The sequence below is a fragment of the Anopheles darlingi genome, chromosome X (genome assembly GCF_943734745.1).
Source record: "Anopheles darlingi chromosome X, idAnoDarlMG_H_01, whole genome shotgun sequence".
NCBI lineage: Eukaryota > Metazoa > Arthropoda > Insecta > Diptera > Culicidae > Anopheles > Anopheles darlingi.
The window spans coordinates 12950252-12972454 of NC_064873.1; the positions used below are offsets into that span (position 1 = coordinate 12950252).

Here is a 22203-nt window from a genome sequence, read left to right on the forward strand (position 1 = left end):
AAGAAAAAGAAAGAAGGGAAGAAAGGAAAAAGGAAAGAACGAGAAAGAAAGAAAGAAAGAGAGAGAGAGAGAGAGAGAGAGAAAGAAAGAGAGAGAAAGACAAAGAGAAAGAGAGATAGAGAGAGAGAGAGGGAGGGAGAGAGAGAGAGAGAGAGAGAGAGAGAGAGAGAGAGAGAGAGAGAGAGAGAGAGAGAGGGGAGAGAGATGAGGTAAGTCTTGATCTCGATGGCGAATGATGCCGATACTTACCAGCTCCTGGATCAGGAGTGGTCGGTGGCTGTGGGGTTGTGGTTCTTCCGCCAATATACAGCGAGTCGTCGGTCGTGGTCGTAGTCGCCGTGCTGGTGTGCTGGATGCGGCTCGGTCGAGCCACCTTGCGACCTTGGGACGTCTTGAACGATGCTTTTATTTCGTTGTTGTTGTCGGTGTTGACGCGGTTGCGTGATGTCGAACCGGGCCGACTTCTCGATCGGCTCGGCTTACGGGGACGACTTGCCGGTACAATATCATTTACACCAACGCTGCGCGTAAAATAAAGGAGTTAATCATAAAGAAAGGTAAAAGACTGAAATAGGCCCCCCCACTCACGGTGAGTTACTGAGTGACCGAAAAAATCGTTAAATACCACTTTTTAGATAAGCAAACCTTCATAAAAATATGCGGAAACGTAAATAAATGTATTAGGGGAGAGGGGAGGGGTGGAAAAGTTACATTTTACCATTAAAACAACGATTTTTTCGGTCACTCAGTAACTCACCGTGAGTGGGGGGGCCTATTTCAGTCTTTTACCGAAAGAAAAAAAGAAAAAGAAAGAAGCAAAGAAAGAAAGATACATGGCATATCGTGCTATTCGTGCGGCGCCTTAGATATATCAATAGATTTTGACAGCCAGTCAACCAGGATTTAATCCGGATTCAAATTTCAAACAGACTTTGCGCCAAGAACAACCATGTTGAACTAGCGGTAAAGTGGTTAAAAGTGCAGCTGTAACAAATAGAAAATTATCCAAAGGGCAATCGTGAAGTTATTTGAATGAAATTACAAACTTTGGTCCCCATCCAAATCGAAATAAACTCAAGAGAGAGAGAGAGAGAGAGAGAGAGAGAGAGAGAGAGAGAGAGAGAGAGAGAGAGAGAGAGAGAGAGAGAGAGAGAGAGAGAGAGAGAGAGAGAAAGAGAGAGAGAGAGAGAGAGAGACCTCATTCGGTCGCGTACTTACTCGGTACTGGCGAGCAGTGCTTCCTTGGCTGCTTCGATGATCGGATAGGGCTTGCCGTGGCACGTGCCCCGGAAATCATCGTTATCGATAGACCAGAACATGATGCCACCGAGCTTGTTCTCAGCAACGTATTTCGCTTTACGCCGTGCGATCGCTTCATCGTCGTACCCGACCCACTGGTTGCCATTGTACGCATACGGGCCCATCGCCTTCGGGTTCGGTTGCACCACCGTCCAATCACTCTGCTCTTTCAGGTTGCTGCAGATCTCGTAGTAAGCGAGGTAGCCCTTTTCGCGCGTCGCATCGCCCTGTTCACCAGGTCCGTCGGCCGGTGCGCCGATATCGGTGGCGTCCGGATTATAGAGCGTGTAGGATCGTCCATACGTCGGTATACCCAGCACCAGCTTCTCGCGGTCAGCTCCGGCGTTTAAGTAGAACTTGATGCTGTAATCCTGTGAACGGAGAGTAGGTGGTGAGGGGGAAGGGGAGGGGGAAGAAGAAGCATTAGAACCGACCTCAACATCGATAACGACCATAATGCAGGCAAGGGACGTACAATGTTGAGCTCCGAATCAAAATTGTACTCGGAAGCTTCCTCCAGCGAGAACAGTGGCGAATGGTGATTGACGGCCGGTTCGTATGCGCTGTGGTAGTCGTAGGTGAGCAGGTTAAACCAATCTAGATACTTGTTCAGCTTTGGCACATCGTAGCCCTTCTCGACGTATTCTGTACCGGCCGGTACGGCCATCGTCAATAGCAACCGCGGCCTTCCGGTCTTGGATGATTCGCGCTCGAACTCTTCGCGCAGCTCCTGCACGAGCTGGGCATAGTTTTCGCGATCCTTCGGCTTCGATCCGTCCCGAAACGCTGGATACTCCCAGTCGAGGTCCAGCCCGTCGAAGTGATTCTGGCGCAGGAACTTGATCGCATTCCGGACGAACTGGCTGCGGCGCTCGGCATCAGCAACTAGGGGCGAAAAACGGGACGAGCCCTCGTTCCACCCACCGATAGCTAGCAACGTCTTCAGATTCTTGTTATACGTCTTCAGCCCAGTGAACTTGGCGAAACCACCTGGAGAAGTCCAACGACGATGACGACAACACAGGAGGAACGCATATTAGATCACGTTGTTCGGGAATTTCGGGTAATTTACTCAACCACCAATCCTGCGACTTACCTTGCTCAATGTCCTGGTACTTATCGTACGGCTTGAGCGTGTTCTCCTTGGTGAAGCCGCCGAACGAGTAGATCAGATGGGTGCACAGGTACGGGTTGATGTTTTGCGGCGTAAATTTGGCCGTCCCTGGTCGATAGACAGACCAGTTAGTGTAGTAGCATACGACTCGTTGATTGTTGTCAGCTGCCAATGCTAGACTATTACAGCATATGGCCATCAGTGTTAGCAATATGAGTATTCGTGTTATCGCTCCATGCTTTAGCTGTAGGCCCGGAAAAAGGAAACACGTGACATTCTATTAGTAAAAGTCATATTATTGGATATATTTCTACTACACTTTTACACGATACACTTTAAGAAGGCTCTGGTAATGCTGGAATCCTTTTAGAGCGAAATATTCTCTTACTTAGGCTGAGAAGCCATTTGTGTCTTTGTTCCAGCGACCAACTGCCCTGTTCTATAGTCCTATACTATCGATTGAGTGTGAGCCATGATTTGGCTGTCTTTGGAAAATGTTTTGAGAGCCGTTTAATGTAATGTTACGTATCTGTTCAAGGATACTTCATAAGGTGGCAGTCTCCTTCAAGTTCAAGGATTTTTCATGGGGCTGAACTACTGCCGAAAAAACTCAGCAGTCTTATTGAGATCTTATGAATGAATTGATGATTTTTACAGTCCAAATCCAAAACAGTTATTAATACTATCAGGCGTACAAATAGAAAACCGCCGTTTTTTCTCATGATTTGAGGCTTTAGTGTAAAAAACCCCTTACAAATTCATTTTTCAAAGTAATTGCCATTTTTAGCCACAACTTTTCCCACAATTTGGGCAGCTTTTGAATTCCTCGTCGGAAAAATTGTTTATCTTTCGACGCGATCCATGCATCTATCCAATTTTGGGTGTCTTCGAAAGAACGGAAGCGCTGCTCGGCCAGGTCATGCGTCATCGATTAGAAAAAATTGTAGTCTGACGGAGCGATGTCTGGAGAGTACAGCGGGGGGGATAGTATGTGCCATTTTAATGTTTCCAGGTATGTTTTCATGACTTCCGCCGACGAAGCCGTTGTCCCTGGGCTTCAACTCGTGCGGCACCCACTATCCTAGTTTCTGGATCATTCCCAGGGCTTTTAGCCGATGCGATATTGCTTGTTACGTCACGCACAATAAGTCTGCAAGTTCCTGTTGCGTTTGACAAGAATCTTCTTCCAGAAAAGTGTTCAATTCGCCATTTTCAAACTTTGGGTAAAAGACTGAAATAGGCCCCCCCACTCACGGTGAGTTACTGAGTTACCGAAAAAATCGTTGTTTTAATGGTAAAATGTAACTTTTCCACCCCTCCCCCCCTCCCCTAATACATTTATTTACGTTTCCGCATATTTTTATGAAGTTTTGCTTATCTAAAAAGTGGTATTTAACGATTTTTTCGGTAACTCAGTAACTCACCGTGAGTGGGGGGGCCTATTTCAGTCTTTTACCAAACTTTGTGGGACTCTCCTTGTCTGGCACGTCATAATCGCCATTTTTGAACTTGCAAAACCACTCCCGACACATTCTTCCACTAATGCAGGCTTCACCATAAACTTTTACTATCATTCGATGCGCTTCAGCTGCATTTTGTTTAGTATGAAACGCAAAAAGCAACACTTCCCGCAACTGGCACATACTCAAATTCCAAATGTTCGCTCACATTTCGCCATGTTCGCACATGATTAACCCAAAACAGAGTGAAAATAAACAAACGAGACTTTGGGAAGTTGTTGACAGATGTCCCAACTGTAATTACCAGGATTTTCATATTTTTATCGATTAATTTGCAACTGCTAGACCCCCTAAGGGAAAACGGGGGGTTTTTATTTGTAAGCCTGATATCAAAATAACAACACCACTAAAAACCAACATCGCAACTCCAATGGCAACTGCGACCAAAACGAAAAAATAGAACATTTCCAGTCCGGTTATAAGACTCAGAGTCAAGTAGGTGTTAGCAATGGTAGCTGCTGCCAGCAGCAGCACGTGCTACTTGCAGAAGAATGGACCAGAACAAATGATTTATTGAACCAAAAGAACCCATCTAAGAATCCATTTGCATCTTGAAACACGCAATTCTGCCAATCAACAAAAAATTCACATTGACCTTAAGTGGCAACGACTCAAAAAGACTAAGTTCTCAGTCTAAAGTGGATGCGCTAAATAAGCGCTAATGGAGCAACAGCTTTTCCCATAAATCACGTTGGCTACAGAAACCGACATATCAGCTGCATCATTGTTGCGCTGGGTGGTGTGTGGTCCTATTGACCGACTGACCTGAACCGCAGCGCGGAAAGGAAGGGGAGGAGAACAGCATAAGTGGGGTAGAAACTGGAACCAGCGCCGGCAGCGCTGACTGTGAAAGGTTGACGCGTGGTTGCGTCACGCAGGTGGGGGCACCTCTGATAGTGGTGGAAGGTTTTTCGTAAACACAACGATCTAATTCACATCGAGAGATCTCAAAACACCTCCCCCTACTCTAGGCTCCGGCCAGTTCCATGGGCTTGCAGAAAACCACTGCTACTGTTTGTTGCAAACTACCGTACCACACGGGTACCTATTGTAAACCCTCGGAGCATGGGAAACTGTGCATCGCACAAGAGCACATTCCTGTTCAGTCGAAAATGATGACCAGCTGATCAATGGCCGACCCGAGGCGTTTGTGCATTTTATGCGATCACTGACGCAATCACAATAGCCATTGTACGCGCTTGACACACCGTGCTGCATAGTCTCTTCAACAAGAATTCCACCGTCCTTTCAACGACAACGTAACGTCTACGTCAGCTTTTGGGGAAGTTAGGAAGATTTTGGGGTTAACGGACCTACTCCGAGTGGACTGTATTTGGGCTGGGATTGGGGAATTGCGACTGAAGGATGCACTCAGTCAACACTCCTGAGGCAATGGAGGAGGAAGTAAACCGGGTGGATGGGCTCTGCCAACACACCTGGAACGGAGAGGAAAAGGGAGTGTAACGGGTGGATGGGCTCTGCCAACACACCTGGAGCGGATGGGAAGGGAGGAGTGAAACGAGTGGTTGGGCTCTGCCAATACACCTGAAGCTCTAGCTACGAGAAGAAGTGAGAAATGCGACTGGTGGATGGACTCTGCCGAACACACCAGAAGCGCTACGAGAAGACAATCCAACCAAGCTTGGAGAGACAAAACTAAGAGATAGCTGTGAGTTGGCATCGAATTCTACCTGAGCTGATTTTATTTTTCGATTTTTTCCTGAGCTGAAGATCCTAAGGGTTCTTGTAAACAAAAGTAACATTTCATACCAATCGTAGGCCGTGCACGCTGTGTCTATCCATTGAATGATCTGCTTTCAATTAATTTTCATTTCATAGCCATGAGCTGGACCCCCGCATATACCAGCTTTTTCATTTACCGCTGCCGTATTCTCCTACTAAATTTTCAGATGGCCGTTGAATCACTGTCTCGCATTCACCTGGCCTACGCTGTTACGTGGAAATTACGAAATTCACAGTGCAGCAGGTGAACCCTGTAGCAGCAGCAACAGCCGCAGCAGCCGAAGCAGCAGCAATTACCGTAAGCTAAAGTGAGACGGCGTAAATCACTTTGGTAAAAGACTGAATTATGCCCCCCCACTCACGGTGAGTTACTGAGTGATCGAAAAATTGTTAATTACCACTTTTTGGTAAAAGACTGAAATAGGCCCCCCCACTCACGGTGAGTTACTGAGTGACCGGAAAAATCGTTAATTACCACTTTTTAGATAAGCAAACCTTCATAAAAATATGCGGAAACGTAAATAAATGTATTAGGGGAGGGGGGAGGGGAAGAAAAGTTGGTAAAAGACTGAAATAGGCCCCCCACTCACGGTGAGTTACTGAGTGACCGAAAAAATCGTTAAATACCACTTTTTAGATAAGCAAACCTTCATAAAAATATGCGGAAACGCAAATAAATGTATTAGGGGAGGGGGGAGGGATAGAAAAGTTACATTTTACCATTAAAACAACGATTTTTTCGGTCACTCAGTAACTCACCGTGAGTGGGGGGGCCTATTTCAGTCTTTTACCGAAAAGTTACATTTTACCAGTAAAACAGCGATTTTTCGGTCACTCAGTAACTCACCGTGAGTGGGGGGGCCTATTTCAGTCTTTTACCCACTTTTTAGATAAACAAACCTTCATAAAAATATGCGGGTAAAAGACTGAAATAGGCCCCCCACTCACGGTGAGTTACTGAGTGACCGAAAAAATCGTTAATTACCACTTTTTAGGTAAACAAACTTTCATAAAAATTTGTGGAAACGTAAATAAATGTATTAGGGGAGGGGGGAGGGATGAAAAAGTTACATTTTACCACCCAGTGTACAATGAGTAGACCCCTCTGCCTGCGACGCAGCGAGAGGAAGGCTGAGGAGGTTGAAAACGAAACCCCCGCGGCCTGCGACGGGGTCGAGGAAGGGGCAAATGCGACGCTCACTATGAAACCGCTCGTAGGCAGCGGGGGAAAGAGCGGAAGAAACCCAGAGGAAGAGAAGGTTTCGCGCGCGAGCTTGTGGGACGCGGCTGCGGAGGGGGAAGGGCGGAATGGGAAGAGAAGAAGGGCGAACGAAAACGAACGCGAACTTGTGGGTTTCGATTACGAGGGGTGGCAAGGGCGCAAGAGTCGAGGGGCGATTCGAGCGGCAGCGCGCAAGAGAAGGGAACAGAAAAACGAGACGGAGCAACCTCGAGCAAAATTCGGCAAAGTCCCGAACGCGGCCGCCAAAATATTTGCCAAATGTATGTATCGTTCCGTTGGCGGCTGGATCTCGAATCGATTTTTCTATAGTGAGTTTTACCAAAGACTGAAATAGGCCCCCCCCCACTCACGGTGAGTTACTGAGTGACCGAAAAAATCGCTGTTTTACTGGTAAAATGTAACTTTTCCACCACTCCCTCCTCCCCTAATACATTTATTTACGTTTCCTCATATTTTTATGAAGGTTTGCTTTTCTAAAAAGTGGTAATTAACTATTTTTTCGGTCACTCAGTAACTCATCGTGAGTGGGGGGGGCCTATTTCAGTCTTTTACCAGAAAATTTAAACCAACAATAGACACCAATAAAAAATGGTAACGATTTCTGCAGCATTGCCGGTCCCATGGTTATCATTCCACCGCAGCCGGGCTCTCTCTCTCTTTCTCTCTCTCTCGCTCTCTCTCTCTCTCTCTCTCACTCTCTCTCTCTCTCTCTCTCTTTCTCTATTTCTCTCTCTCTCTCTCTCTCTCTCTCTCTCTCTCTTTCGCTTTCTCTTTTTATCTCTCTCTTTCTCTCTCTATTTCTCTCGTTTTTTTTCTCTCTCTCTCTCTCCCTCTCTCTCTCTCTCGTTCTTATATTGGTTTCATTTTTTCTCTCTCTCGTTCTTATATTGGTTTCATTTTTAAAATTATTATTCATGAATCAAACGCAACAATATAATTTTCCCTTCCATTACTCTGCTCTGCAAGATGTACGGAATGGAGGGTGGTGGAGGTGGATAGATGAAAGAAGCAAGGAAAAGAGTATTAAGTGAATCCAATCGATTTAGAGACCATCAAAATTTAGGAAACGATACCCATATTGCCCTAGGACGTATTTTAAGGATTGGGATTGTATGGAAGCTCCCCTTTCCCCTCATCCGATGTAGACCAAATTTTATCCCATAGTTTCTCAGATGACCATCAACAATTGTGCAAGTTTTAATGGTATTCGGTTTATAACTTGCGGAGTAATGAATGTTTTTAACAATCAAGTGTTAGAGAAGGGCATGAAGAAAGGTAGCGGGGGGTTTATAACCATGCCTATAGCACTCACCGGCCCCAAAAACCCCCACATACCAAATTTTAAGTCAATCGGTCCAGTAGTTTCGGAGTCTATACGGGACATCCGGACAGACACATTCATTTTATATATATATATATATATAGATTAACACTTTTTTGATAAAGGACCTACATAAAAATATGTGGAAACGTAAATAAATGCATTAGGGAAAGGGGAAGGGATGAAAAAGCTATATCTTACCAGTAAAACAGCGATTTTTCGGTCACTCAGCAACTCGCCGTGAGTGGGGGGCCTATTTCCGTCTTTCTGGCCGTCCACACCATAAATATATTTGGCAAATAAATTGGGTCTACGAGTGTCCACACCAACAATTTATTTGCCAAACATTTCTGTGAGTGCCTGAGCGATCGCTCAAAATCGGGCAAAAATTGGGCCATTATCATATCGATAATGGGCCGCATTTTTCCAAAAACGCCAATTTTCTTTCTCCAACAAAAAAATGTTGGTAAAAGACTGAAATAGGCCCCCCCACTCACGGTGAGTTACTGAGTGACCGGAAAAATAGTTAATTACCGCTTTTTAAATAAACAAACCCTCATAAAAATATGTGGAAACGTAAATAAATGTATTAGGGGAGGGGGTGGTGTGGAAAAGTTACATTGGTAAAAGACTGAAATAGGCCCCCCCACTCACGGTGAGTTACTGAGTGACCGAAAAAATCGTTAATTACCACTTTTTAGATAAACAAACCTTCATAAAAATATGTGGAAACGTAAATAAATGTATTAGGGGAAGGGGTGGTGTGGAAAAGTTACATTTTCCCAGTAAAACAACGATTTTTTCGGTCACTCAGTAACCCACCGTGAGTGGGGGGGCCTATTTCAGTCTTTTACCTAAATGTATTAGGGGAGGGGGGAGGGGTGGAAAAATTACATTTTCCCATTAAAACAACGATTTTTCGATCACTCAGTAGCTCACCGTGACTGGGGGGGCCTATTTCAGTCTTTTACCAAAATATTTTAGTTACGTATCCAAAACATGTTTTTGTTGGAGATAACTGAAACAAGATGCATGCAAGCGCCGCTCACTTGGATGCAAATGTCGCTCATGGTAACCCACGTAGCTGCAAAAAATTGGAGTTATTTGTTGGGCTCCGCCATACATTATCCCCAACAAATTGGTGGTGTGGACGGCCGGTTTTACCTATTTGGCGAATAAATTGGGTCTACGAGTGTTCACACCACCAATTTATTTGCCAAACATTTCTGTGAGTGCCTGAGCGATCGCTCAAAATCGGGCAAAAATTGGGCCAAAAAATGTTCAAATAGTGTTGTTTTAGTGTAAATGAACCATTATCATATCGATAATGGGCCGCATTTTCCCGTTTTCTTATCTCCAACAAAAAATGTTTTGGTTACGTATCTAAAACATATTTTTGTTGGAGATAACTGAAGCAAGTTGCATGCAAGCGCCGCTTACTTGGACGCAAATGTCACTCATGGTAACCCACGTAGCTGTAATAAATTGGAGTTAATTGTTGGGCTCCGCCATACATTATCCCCAACAAATTGGTGGTGTGGACGGCCGGTTAGAAGTAGATGTCGTCTGCCCAAGCGAGATAATGCTAGTATTTAAAGCACTAGCCTCCCCTTTTCATTCCCGCTAGGTAAACCAGCGTTCACCATGTCGCTGACTGAACTTCGTTTTGCCAGTGACAAAGCGTATCATATCAATCGTTGCTTCTTTTGCTACCCTTCGGTGACCTACAAATATGTTTAGCACCAGTTCCACTCTGGCTAATATTTTCAAGTAGTTCTTGCCGCACGGAACAATCCATGATCCATCTCGTAGCACGGCAGTACATCGTTGCAAGCCCTTCTCTCGCGTAGCAGAGAATGGCAGGCTGCTCTAGCTGAGCTTCGTGTATGGATTGCACTTCAGGTTCATTCCGTCTTCCAAATATGAATGCCGAGCAATGATTCGCACTCTGCATGCTTCGCGCATGTCGCGCTCATCCATTGTTCTGAAAGGCACCTTTTGTCCTGGCCTATTTGCTGGTGGTGCCTTTGGAAGTAAACATGCCATGTCAAGTTCGCGGCTGGTACGGCATCTGTCCAGGCACCCACTTGACCGCTCGTCCACCAAAACACAGCAGTCAGAAGCTGTTACTTGCGGTTGGGACTATTGTTTCTTGTGCCACACATCAATCTCAGTGCAGTGGGCATCTGCACACAACGCCCTTATTATAGTACTTGGAAAACGCAGAAATCTTGACGACATGCTTCGACTTTGACGCAGATGACCAGCGAACGCGCAAATAGCGCACTCTTTTGCACTGGGTATGTCAACTTTGAGACGAAACTGCGCCAATGGTATGTGTTAATGGTATGGAATTACTGCTACTGTGTGTGTGTGTGTGCGCGCACGTGCGTGTGTGAGTGTGTGTGTGGGGGGCCGGCTCGCATAGTGGATGGATGTCACACTCAGTCACTAATGAACGCAACGATTATTGCCGCTATAACGGTAGCGCTAAGATTGCGCAACGACTGTCCAATGTCCATAGGAGTGAAAGTGAGCTAAATATGGGGAGTGTTCGATCACTCCACGTACCGGTTAACACCAAGGCAAGGTAAAGTTGGAGATCAAGTAGGTAGAATGAACGGAATTATTGCTCCGGATTAAAACCTAGACAACCCATGGATCTAAACTTTTTTGAAACATAGCATTGTAATTGCTGGTTCTTGACGTAGCTTATTTTGTGTTTTTGATAAGGTACTGAACACATTCCAACGTGTGCTAGCACCTTGTGACCCCCCCCCCCTCATGTCAACTGTCTTATATATATATATATATATATATATATATATATATATATATATACAAGACAGACATATATATATATATATATATATATATATATATATATATATATATATATATATATATATATATATATATATACAAGACAGTTGCATTGCAATTCGTTGCCAATTGGTTGAAAAAGCTTGCTACTGCGCGCTATATTGAAAATCATTTTCATTTCAGTGACAGTGTGCTACATTGGAATCAAATTTATACCAGATAATTGTGAGGCTTTCCCCTCAGTTTGCTTGACATTATCATATCAAGCTCTCCCGTCATCTCGCAACCACTCGCAATATCTCGAATACGAATAGTGAGCCAGAAGCGGGCCGGATAGCGAAAGGAAACTACAGATATACCGGGGCTCCTGGCGCTGAAATTTGAACCGAGTGGCAAGAATTTTGTTGTTGCCTAACATTTGATACATTTCTGGTGCTGCTGCTTTTTGTGACAACCCCTGGCCCATCCCTCTTCTTTTCGTTGAGGGTACACTCACATCTATCCGCATTTTGGTTTTTCTTCCTTTGTTTTTTTATATAATCTTTTCTTCCCGTTGTCACACAACCATGAGTAGAAAGTGAAGGTTGCTGGCGCCAAGGCACTCGAACAGCGTGAACAAACGAACGGCATCCGACAATCCGCAACCTTGACAACCTTGCCTGTCAGGTGTCGTTGGACGTAGGCACAGGGCAGCAGCAGCAGCAGCAGCAGCAGCAGCTAATAAAAGGTATGCAACCCTTTCTCTATCTTTTAACACATCGCCCCGCAAACGGTAAGAACCCACTATTAGCACCCCCTCTCACGGAGCACTCAAAAATTCATCCATTTGGTGGCAGGGTTGAATCATTAGCTAACGTCAAAGAAACGGGTGATCGGGTAAATGCAACTATTTGTCAACTTTAGCCATTTTATCTATTGCACCGCAGCTGTTCGCATTCAATGAAACAGCCGCAAGAACATGTATTTTTCCATGTTTCTAGCCTCATTACTTCGTGAAATAGGATTGCATGATGTACATGTACAAATCAACAACATTTTTCCTGATTATTCGAGTACATTTACCTGCCACAATTTGCCACAAAACGGCGAGGAACAGAGTTGTTTTTCTTAACATAAAAGAGACGGGAATGATGATCCGTTTCTTCGCACTGTTTTCCACGGCTGTAACGAGGTAGATGATCATCAATGCACAGGCCAGGATATGAAAACGGCAATAGAAAAGATCCGTCCTGGAAGAGCTACGCAGTGATGAAAACACAGCGTGATCTCCGCCCACGGCAGCAAAGAAAGACGCGCGCGTTTTTTGCGTGGACGAGAGTTGGGAAAGGGGCGAAGATGTCCATCTTCACAACATTTGAAAGGGTTAAGAGTGGCTAAAACAAATGGATGTTTTTCTTGCTTGTACAGTTGCTCAATCAGAAGAGAACAACAAATCAGCAGCAGAACAATCGGCAACAGCATCCGGTGCCAAGCACGAAACGCAGAATGCAGAACAAAGAACAACAATCTGCGCAGGATGTAGGAACAATGGGCGGTGGAGGGGTTTGTAGCGAGGAGGGCGTGTGCGCCAAGGTGTTTACTACGCGTTGGTGATAATCACCGAAAAGGGCGTTGTCGATGCAGCTAACAGCAGAAGAAAACGATCGCGAATTGGTCGTGTGTTGCCGTATTTTGATAGGCGGAAAACATGCTCAAGAATGTCGGAGTTTTGCGCTCTAACCGCTGTGTGTTAATGTTGCATATTCCTGGGAAAACCAACGACAATTCTTCGCCAGCTCTTCTATCTTTACTGCGCAAGAAAGATGCATACGAAGTGCATCAATCTAGACGCACATTGCGCATAGCGATTGGGCAAAAGTTACGTTGATTTGTCACCACCGTTTTATGATGCAATTGATCTGCACAATGTTCCTGTTGTGCGTGATGATCGTGTGCGCGTGTGCGTGTGTGTTTCCAATACGCACATGGTGCGTGACACCAATTTTTTGTTGATCAAAATTTTTGTTTTTCAGTAAAATCAATGTGAATCATGATGATCATTCGAAGGCACATTTGTGACATTGTGAACAATTCAAAATGTATGAATTTTTGGTAAAAGACTGAATTAGGCCCCCCCACTCACGGTGAGTTACTGAGTGATCGAAAAAATAGTTGTTTTACTGGGAAAATGTAACTTTTCCACCTCTCCCCCTTCCCTAATACATTTATTTACGTTTCTACATATTTTTATGAGGGTTTGATTGTCTAGAAGCGTTAATTATCGATTTTTACGGTCACTCAGAAACTCACCGTGAGTGGGGGGGCCTATTTCAGTCTTTTACCCACTTTTGTATCATTTTTAATGTGTCGGAACACTTCATTTCATTTTTGCAGCAAGCATATGTAGCAATGTAGTTTTGAATCAGTTATAAAAAACGCCACGACGTCAAAGCTTAGTGTAAACAAATCACTACTACAAATGTAAATATACAACTGGCAAGCTGAAACTTCCTGTCTGTGCTGTATGTTCCTGTCAGTCGCAGAAAATTGGTCACCATTACAGAGCAGAAAGACAATTGAAAAGTTGGGCTGAACTGAAAGGTTTCAGCAGGTGTATTTGCCAAGTTTGTCGGAAGGCGCAATTCTGCTTAGCTTTCTGCTGGTGTTAGAAGCTAAAGGCCCCTAACCTACTGCTTTTAGTTCTTACTGCTGGTCGAGTGTTGGGGCCCAGTACGCCTTGCATCATGCTCACGATTTTCCAGTGGAGGAGCGGAAAACAAATAATCCGATTCTATTGCCGAGTATGCTATTGCATGTGTGTGTGTTCTTGAGTACAGAATGGTGACAGTGGGCGGCCAACCACCGTGGCAACGCGCGGAGTTCCGTATTCTAATTCTTAGCCAGATCGGAAATCTTTTTAAGGAACCTCTTGCTACAACCTAGGAGCCGGATTTGTAATTCAAGAAATATGTCATAACGCAACGGCTCCGCCACATGTGTAGACGGCCCTTGAGCGCATCCGGTCATTTTTTTATTCATAACTGCCTCATTGTCTTCGTTTGAACCGTCCGCCTACGCTGCAGAACGGCAGCAGGAAACTCCAAAACTCGGTGACACTGAATCATGCATTTGACATTTGCTCTTGCTATGTGAGCTCGACTCCTGTTCTGTACAGCGGCAGAAACCAAAACGAGCGCTACAAAACGAAGCCGAGAATGTGAAGCGCTAGCACTCGTCACCCGGACCGTTCCGCGAGTGCGGACTAGTGGTAAGAAGGTCTTTTCCTTTGTCACTACCATATCCGGGTGAAGTAGCGCCTAGCAACAACTGGTTGATCTTGCATTACATCACCTACCTGGTTGCACACTCCAGCTGAGAGTGTCCATTCCAAATGCGTTTTCAAGTGAGGGGGAGGGAATTATATAGTATCAAGCGGCCAACCAACACCACAAATTCACCAATCATCCGGTGAATTTGTAGTGTTGCTGTTCTTCATGGAACAACAACACTGATGCTTCCCCTCCAGGTTCCTTGACAAGGGTGGGAGGGAAGGCAGCATTCAGTGACAGAGACACATACACAAGTACATTCCTCGCCTCTAAGACCTCTGCTACGCATGGTGCGTACTAAGTGATACCGGTGGCTATAGCATGCGGCGCGCTGCCCATCCATCCATCCAGCTTGTCGTCCACCCTCGATTGTGTGTGTTGCAGGCACACGTTTGTTACACGCGCGCAGAAACTTCAGCTGACTTATTTATTTGGTTGCTTATTATGAAACGAGACAGCCAGCCCAGGCAGCCTATCGATGGTTCGAACTGCTGCTGCTGTCGATTTTTTTTGTGACAAATGATACCGACTTGCCACCGGACAATGGCCCCTATAGCGAACCAACATTTACCAGGTTAAACATACGGCTCGCCCGTCATTATATATGTTAAAAAAAAACATTTACCAGGTGTATAAGCTTAAAATTAGCGTTTGCTTCTAGATGGGTTTATCGTGTAGATTGAGCTGTCATCGACCTGTCGTTTGGTTTTTTTGCATGGGTTAGACACCTGTTCACGTAAATCAGTGCCCAACATAAATGATTTCACGCAAAAACGAATATTTTTCCTTGCGTGATCATGTCAAGTTTTGTACCAGAAAAAGAGCATATGCGGGAAGCTCTACTGTTTTGCATCGATTTCAAGAAATCGGCTGCCGAATCCTATAAAATGCTTGTAGACTAGCGGATTTCACTTGCAGATATTGGTTTCGTCGATTCAAAGATGGCCATTTGGAATTGAGTAACAAGAACCGTGAAAATCGACCCAGAAAAGTTGAGGACCATGAATTGCAAGCTCTTTTGGATGAGGATGATGCCCAATCGCGAAAAATAGTTGCCCAGTAGTTAGGAGTTACACAACTAGCCATTTACAACCGTTTACGGGCCATGGGAAAGGTTAAAAAAAGTTGAAAATGGGTACCCCATGAATTGAACGATCGGCAAATGGAGCGACGCCAAAACACATGTGAAATCGTGCTTTCTAGACAAAAAAAGTCGTTTCTGCATCTTGTGTTAACTAGCGATGAAAAATGGATACATTTTGAGAATCCAAAAAGAAACAAATCTTGGGTCGATCCTGGACAACCAGCAACCCAAGACCAAATTGCTTTGGACGCAAGACGATGCTGTGCGTTTGGTGGGATCTGCTGGGTACCGTCTACTACGAGCTGTTGAAACCTAGAGTAGCCGTCAATGCTCACAGCTACCATCAAAAATTAATCGAATTACTACGTGCTTTGAATGAAAAAGACGCGATTAGGCGATTTCAAATTACGTAAGCCTTTAGAAGTAATCTTAGAAGTGTCTGTAGAAGTAGAAAAAGGAGAAGTAGAAAAAGATGAAGTATCTTTAGAAGTAGAAAAAGGAGCATGTAATTTAGTTCAAAGAATTTAAAGGGCGTTTTAAACGAATCCGAGATCCATCACCAATTTGAGCTTATCATTATGAAATAGACTGTACATATGGCCGGAGCCAGATCTAACGTAAAACACTGTGGAGTATAGAGCTAGAGCAGCTGCACCAGCACACTACAACGCAACAGTTTCGAGAGAAAATCGTGGATCAAGCGTCACCTCTGCGATGGCACTTTCTCTCGGAATCCCGGGATGGGTATTTTTCTAGTTGTTGTTTTTCTTGTTGGTGTTGTTACCCTGCTTACACATTTCCATATGCATCGATCCATTGCTTTCAACAGACTTGGGCAAGTGGGGGTGGAGGGTGGCATAACGGACGTACCGTATACAACCATTCAGATGCAAGCGACGAGCGGCTTCCGACAAATCGGGAAGATATTGTTATATGTAGGAAGGGAACACAAGAAAGGACGAGGGGGAGGGGCTGGACACGAAATCTCTTGATGGGCCCGCTGATGGACCGACTACAACGACCACACATAATCTTTGGTGCGATGTGTGTGTGTGTTTCGCCGTGAGGCGCGGAAATGGCCCTCGGTTGTTTCTGTTGCTTTCCTTTTTTTGTTTTTTCTGCGTTTCTACCATTCCGCAGCAATGAACTAAGATTGTGGAATAGTGGGGAGTGTAAAGGGAAACAGTATGACGATAACGGAGAGAGGCGAATGACGCAATGTACCGCAGAGGTATAGGGTGTGTTTAGAATAGCGACGGAATACTTACCGGAAGCATGGTTACGCTTTGGTTTGATTACTTTCCCAGCGTGAGTAAATTGAGCCAATGGAGTATCTCTCTTTGAAGAAACCGGCACCCTCCCAGTCTTTTCCGTCGCGATTGCTTTTTGTCAGCTAATCGGGTTGGCTGCTCAGAGCTTAATCAGCACACTCTGTGTCACTCAGGTTGGCAAGCAATCAGCTTGTATCGGACACTGCAATAAACGATGGTGGGAAAATTAAAAAAGGAGAAATATTCCAGTCAGTACTTGCAACATAGATAGTAAAACAAACACAGACTTAACATACACATTAAATGTAGAAACAGACACTCAGAAATCAGAAATCCTGATTACACATGAAAGAGATTGTTTTCGTCAATGATCGTCCTTCAGTGGATCAAGTGTCATTGTGAAACTGAACTCTAGCCATTCCACCTTTCGAACGGAGAAGAAAAAAACAGCAGTGGAGCTTACTACTAATACCACAACAAGAAGCAACAACAAGAATAGCAACAGCATCATTACTACTCGATTACAATTTCAGTTTCACCGTAGTATCCGTGGCATGGCCATTGAAAGGCAACCCTACCACAATAGAATGTGGAACCGTCGAACTGGCGAGCTTGAGTGGTTTAACATGTTACTAGCGATTCCTGTGTGTGCAGGTATGTGCCCGGGCTAGGGGCTGTGATCGAGCATTTATGGCTGGCTGGCAAGAACCCGGTGAAGTACGAGGGTGAATCAAATATAAATGAGACTTTTCGTCCTACGCCCACAAAAATGAAGATAGAATGTTCCTGCTTTTTTGTTGTTTGGTTGGTTTGTCAGGAATATAAAAAGCGCCCTGGATCGCCTCAGTGACTCTCTCAGTGTCCACAGCAATAATTTTGCTGTATGAGTTACCTTCGTCATTTGCGCAACATATTATAATCAAGTTTCTCGTCGTAGAATATTTATTGAAATCTTGAGGAGATCGACTGCATACTTCCGGAAAGAGACACTGTCGCGAGGCAGAGTGGTTGCATAGCTTTAAAAAAATTTTTTCGCTCAAGGAAATTTTGGAAGACAAAAGATTCAACTTTTTTTTATTTTTATTTATTTTTTTAAAATAATTATAGAGGTTTTAAACCTGGCGGGTCTAAATGATTCAACGATGATGCTGAGGATAAAACCTGCGCAATTGGCTGCAAACACGACCAACATCTTTCTACGAGAAATGTATGAAAAATCAGGAATCAGGAGATTATGTAGAAAAATAAAAAATACCTTTCGTGCGTTTAAACTAAAAATAAATTTGCTAAAAATAAAGTCTCGTTTATATTTGATTCACCCTCGTATGCCAAACTTCAAGTTCGTCGCTTAGCGTTGAACGATCGAATCTTTTGATCTTTCTCTATCCAATTGGTTGTGGGGTTTTTCTGTGAACGGGAAACTGTTAGAACATTACTGTGAGAGCATTATATCAATATTTTGAATGAATCCGAAGCATACCGTCAAAGATATGCGATCCAGTGGTTGATGCGAAACTCTCCCTACACTCACATTTTCTAAGACGTTTGCCGATCGTAACTTGGGATCTTCCCCTTACAAAACGTTCTTCAAATGCTGTTGTTTAGTATCCCATACCATTAAGATAGAAATAAAAAATCGATTGTTCCATCGGACAAGGCGGTGACCATGAACACCAGCCGGTGGAATGGTGGCATTGGTGTTATTTTCGAAACAAAGGAAAAAGAAGAAGAAGAAGTCTGCAGCGTGTTGAATGGGTTTATACATCCATCGCCAATAACGTCCACCCCAGGCGGTACCATTCGCGAATCAGTTTTCATGTTTCCGGTGGAAGGGGCACCGACGGTGGTGCGTGGAAGGCATTCTGTATCGTGTGTCAACATGAACCACCTACTCGTCTGCCAGTAACACCCGAGCGTTCACAGCGATCAAGCAGCTATACCCTATTGACTTCCCGTGGCCAATTGCGCGCGCCTGTGTGTGTGTGAGAGAGAGAGAGAGAAAGAGAGAGAGAGAGAGAGAGAGAGAGAGAGAGAGAGAGAGAGAGAGAGAGAGAGAGAGAAGGATATGCTGGGTGAACAGTAATTAGCAGGCGCACGCGGGCCTTATACGGGGTTTTGGGATGCAGGAAAGCGGAAAGCTATGCTATGCCATGCCACAAACGAGATAGGCGCCGCCCCTAATGAGAAATGGCATGTTTAGTGTACGGTGAAACCAGTGCAATCACAAGGAAGTGGAACAGTTCAGGGTAAACAGGAAGTAGTGCATGTGCATGCTGCTGTTGCTGCTACTGATCCAATCATAGCACCCTAGCTGTTCGTTGCAATTCAATGATGTTTGCCTATGCAAAAAGGAGTACGACTGCTTAACTCGATTCATTGCACGGTTAAGTTGTTTGTTTGCTTTCTCAGCAACACCTTCCACCACTCTCACGTCTTTCACCTGTCAAACAAGAGCTGCCGCTTTCTGATCCGCCGCTTCCGTGGCTCATATTAACGGCAACGCGCGAGAGTGTTCCGCTTTTTCTTCCTTGTGGCCAAGTTTAGGGATGTTAGAAACAAGTAGCGCAGATCGAGCACGGGCCATCAATGGTTTCCCTTTATTCCCAGCTAGAAAACCTAATCAACTGCCAGCACGCGCGTGGAGCATTTTGAGGGAGTATAATGATTCCAACACAAAAAAAAAAAAATATGGCTGTAAGATTGCGCCCTAGGAACGAGACAACGCATCTAGGCAAGAATCCCTGAAAATTTCCAATTGCATGTATGACCGAATCAATCTGGAAATTTTTAAACTATCTGAAAAATGCTCAACCACACACCGAAATTGTTCGTTGCGATAACGAAAGTATACTGCTCCTTCTTTGTACGGCGAGTACAACAATTTGGGGTTGGGGGGGGGGGGGGGATCGGTCGGTGGTTTTCACTCCGCTCAAATTTGCCATCTCCATTACGACGAGCTTGAATGTTTTGTGGCAATGGCTAGATTCGTTCGAAGCAAAATGAAAGCAGCTGGTTAGCGCACGTAGCGTGCGGGACGTGCGGAAAAACTGGCCAAATTCCGGCTTTCACGATACTGGGATGCGGATGGTGCGCCATTCAGCATACGATATGCGTACGTATGGGAATCCATCGCGGCAGCGGCAGTTCATTTCACCCATCGACTGGAGTACTCGAGAATGCAAGGTGAGGGGAGGAGGCGAAGGAGAAGGAGGAGATGGAGGAATAAGAGAAGAATGAGGAAGAGGAGGAGGAGGAGGAGGAAGAGGAGGAGGCGAGAAGGTAGAGGATTAGTTATCGATGAGTGGAATGCCTGAATAAATGAGTCGAGGTCAAAACTTGTCGATACAAGTCGATAAAAATTTACTACTGGCTGGCAAACCATTGCCTAGCATTAACGACTAATAGGGAGTCTCTACCGTGAGCTGCTGTTGCTACGCTAGCAAGTAGCTGGTAAGCTGCTGATACCGGTTAGTACACCAGATGAATCACTTATTCATCGAGAGGTGCGTGTGCTTGGAGTGCCCGGGAATGGATTCGGGAATTAGCGAATATATTGCTTACACTATCAGTTAGCAGTTGCTTACTCGAGGATATCGACAAGGGTGGTGCTGTGGAAGGTAGGGGAAAGAAGGGCGGCTGTAGACCCGGAACTCCTTCTCTACCTTCCAGTTGTCCCTTGGTTTTTAGGCTGACGCTGACTTATTGGTGAGTGATGGTGGTTGATTGCAGATATACTGAACCGAAGCGAAGCTCTCGAACGCTTTCGCTCCAGTATGCTAGCGATGACGATGATTCTTACCTTATTGTTGGGGAAGCAGCAGCACTAAACCGCTACCCCTCTACCTTTTTTCTTTCTCTCGTTTTCTCTGCAGATCTACTTTCTGATTCGATTCCACTGGATGCCTAGCACCATGCGATACATAAAATCACCTGCAACCCCTGTACTTGTTAACCGCATTCACTTCTTGACATTACCTTTAATACCACTCGATATAAACACAGATTAGGACTTGACAGCAAGCCAGATAGATAGTCAGTAGCGATAACACCGTATCACGCAACGTCTATGAACTGGGTGACCTGTACACCGCTTTGGCTAGTCAAACGGACTGTTGCTGTACGCTGTCAACCACACAACGTCGGCTGCCGACGGAATGCAGGCATCCTGCTACTCATACCCAGGATGCCCTCCTAGGGTTTGGTGCTTTGGTAACGTTGCAGTCTCTGACAACAGTGTCAACGGAACAAGTTTGATCGCGTTAGTCGTGCACTCACAGACACATGCGCGCACAACACACACAAACACACTCCCGTACGCGCGCGCACTGATCTCGTTTCTTACTGGTGGGGTTGCGCTTAACCAGTTCTCTGGCTGGCTGGCTGAAGGTCTCTGCTGCGGTTTCCAACCAAAGTCAGCAAAGTTTCGGGCTGGGCGTGGGGATTGTAGTGGAGGAATGCGTGCTTTGCTAGCTTGCTTGCTGATTGCTTGGGCGGCCTCTCTCGAGCACTGTCACTGGCATACTGAGTCTCGATTCGAGCGGACGGCAGCTCGCAACATTGCCTGAACAGTGTGCACGCAAGAAGCTGGTGGTATGCTCTACCTTTCCGAGGTGGAGGTGGCAAAACCGAACTGCAGCCGAAGAAGCGGTAACCAAAGAAGCAAGTAACCGGGCGAACAAAACCGGTCCACGCGCGACTGCGCGTTTGAAGCGGATCGGCCCCGCCATCTGCCACCTCACATCCCAACCTATGCTTCGATACTTCATCTCGTCCGAACAGTACGAGCGTTTCACTTTCATATAAAGCTGCTTCGGCATGCATCAGCAACAGTTGCCTGTAAATGTCGAGCGCTAAATTCCCCGTGTAAACCTGGTTCAGTGGTGTTGGCTCTGGCTTGGTGGCAGCTGACTTGGCCGCGCATAATTTCACTCTCTCTCTCTCTCTCTCTCTCTCTCTCTCTCTCTCTCTCTCTCTCTCTCTCTCCCTCTATCTATCTCTCTTTAACTCGCTCTCTCTGTGTCTCTCTTTCGCTCGCTCTCTCTATCTCTCTTTAACTCGCTCTATTTGTCTCTCCCACTTTTTCTCCTTCTTGTGCTGCTGCGTCGTGAGGATAAGAATTTTGAGCAAACCGGATCTGCGGTTACGATTCTAGCCCTAGCCCTGGGCTCCACAGGCAAACCATAAAACCCTTTCTCCTTTCCTTTTATCCCTCCTTAGCTGGTGAATGAAAGTGGTGTTCGCGGTGACGGGACATAGGCCACACGGGTACATACACAGGTCGGCAGACAGGCAGCCCGAACCATAGCGTCGTGGTCGGCACAGTAAACTTTCGAAAAAAAAACCCCACTCCCCCTTATCTAGAAACAGCATCCGAAACGGCGCTCACACTCGATCGTGCATCATGCCACCAGATGGGCGGGACCGGTTGGTGGACCCTCTTCACACCCTTGAATGTATTTTAGTAATCTCATGGAACG

The 22203-nt window shown here is 45.3% G+C and overlaps 1 protein-coding gene across 7 annotated transcripts in view; it reads right to left on the reverse strand.

Annotated features, from left to right (window-relative positions):
* LOC125948448 (mucin-5AC) overlaps window positions 1-21655 on the reverse strand; it is a 55194-nt gene extending 33539 nt beyond the window's left edge. Inside the window, exons 1-6 of one of the 7 annotated variants that reach the window (XM_049674568.1) lie at window positions 20311-21655; window positions 16724-16928; window positions 2396-2657; window positions 1775-2289; window positions 1219-1670; window positions 250-521 (exon numbers count right to left, since the gene is read on the reverse strand). In XM_049674568.1, coding sequence (XP_049530525.1) covers window positions 250-521; window positions 1219-1670; window positions 1775-2289; window positions 2396-2657; window positions 16724-16732 — 1510 coding nt within the window. In that variant the 5' untranslated portion in view covers window positions 16733-16928; window positions 20311-21655. Of the gene's footprint in view, window positions 1-249; window positions 522-1218; window positions 1671-1774; window positions 2290-2395; window positions 2658-16723; window positions 16929-20287 lie in introns of those variants that run through there. The other 6 variants (XM_049674537.1, XM_049674527.1, XM_049674508.1 and 3 more) reach the window with 6 other exon arrangements.
* Window positions 21656-22203: the final 548 nt, after the last annotated feature.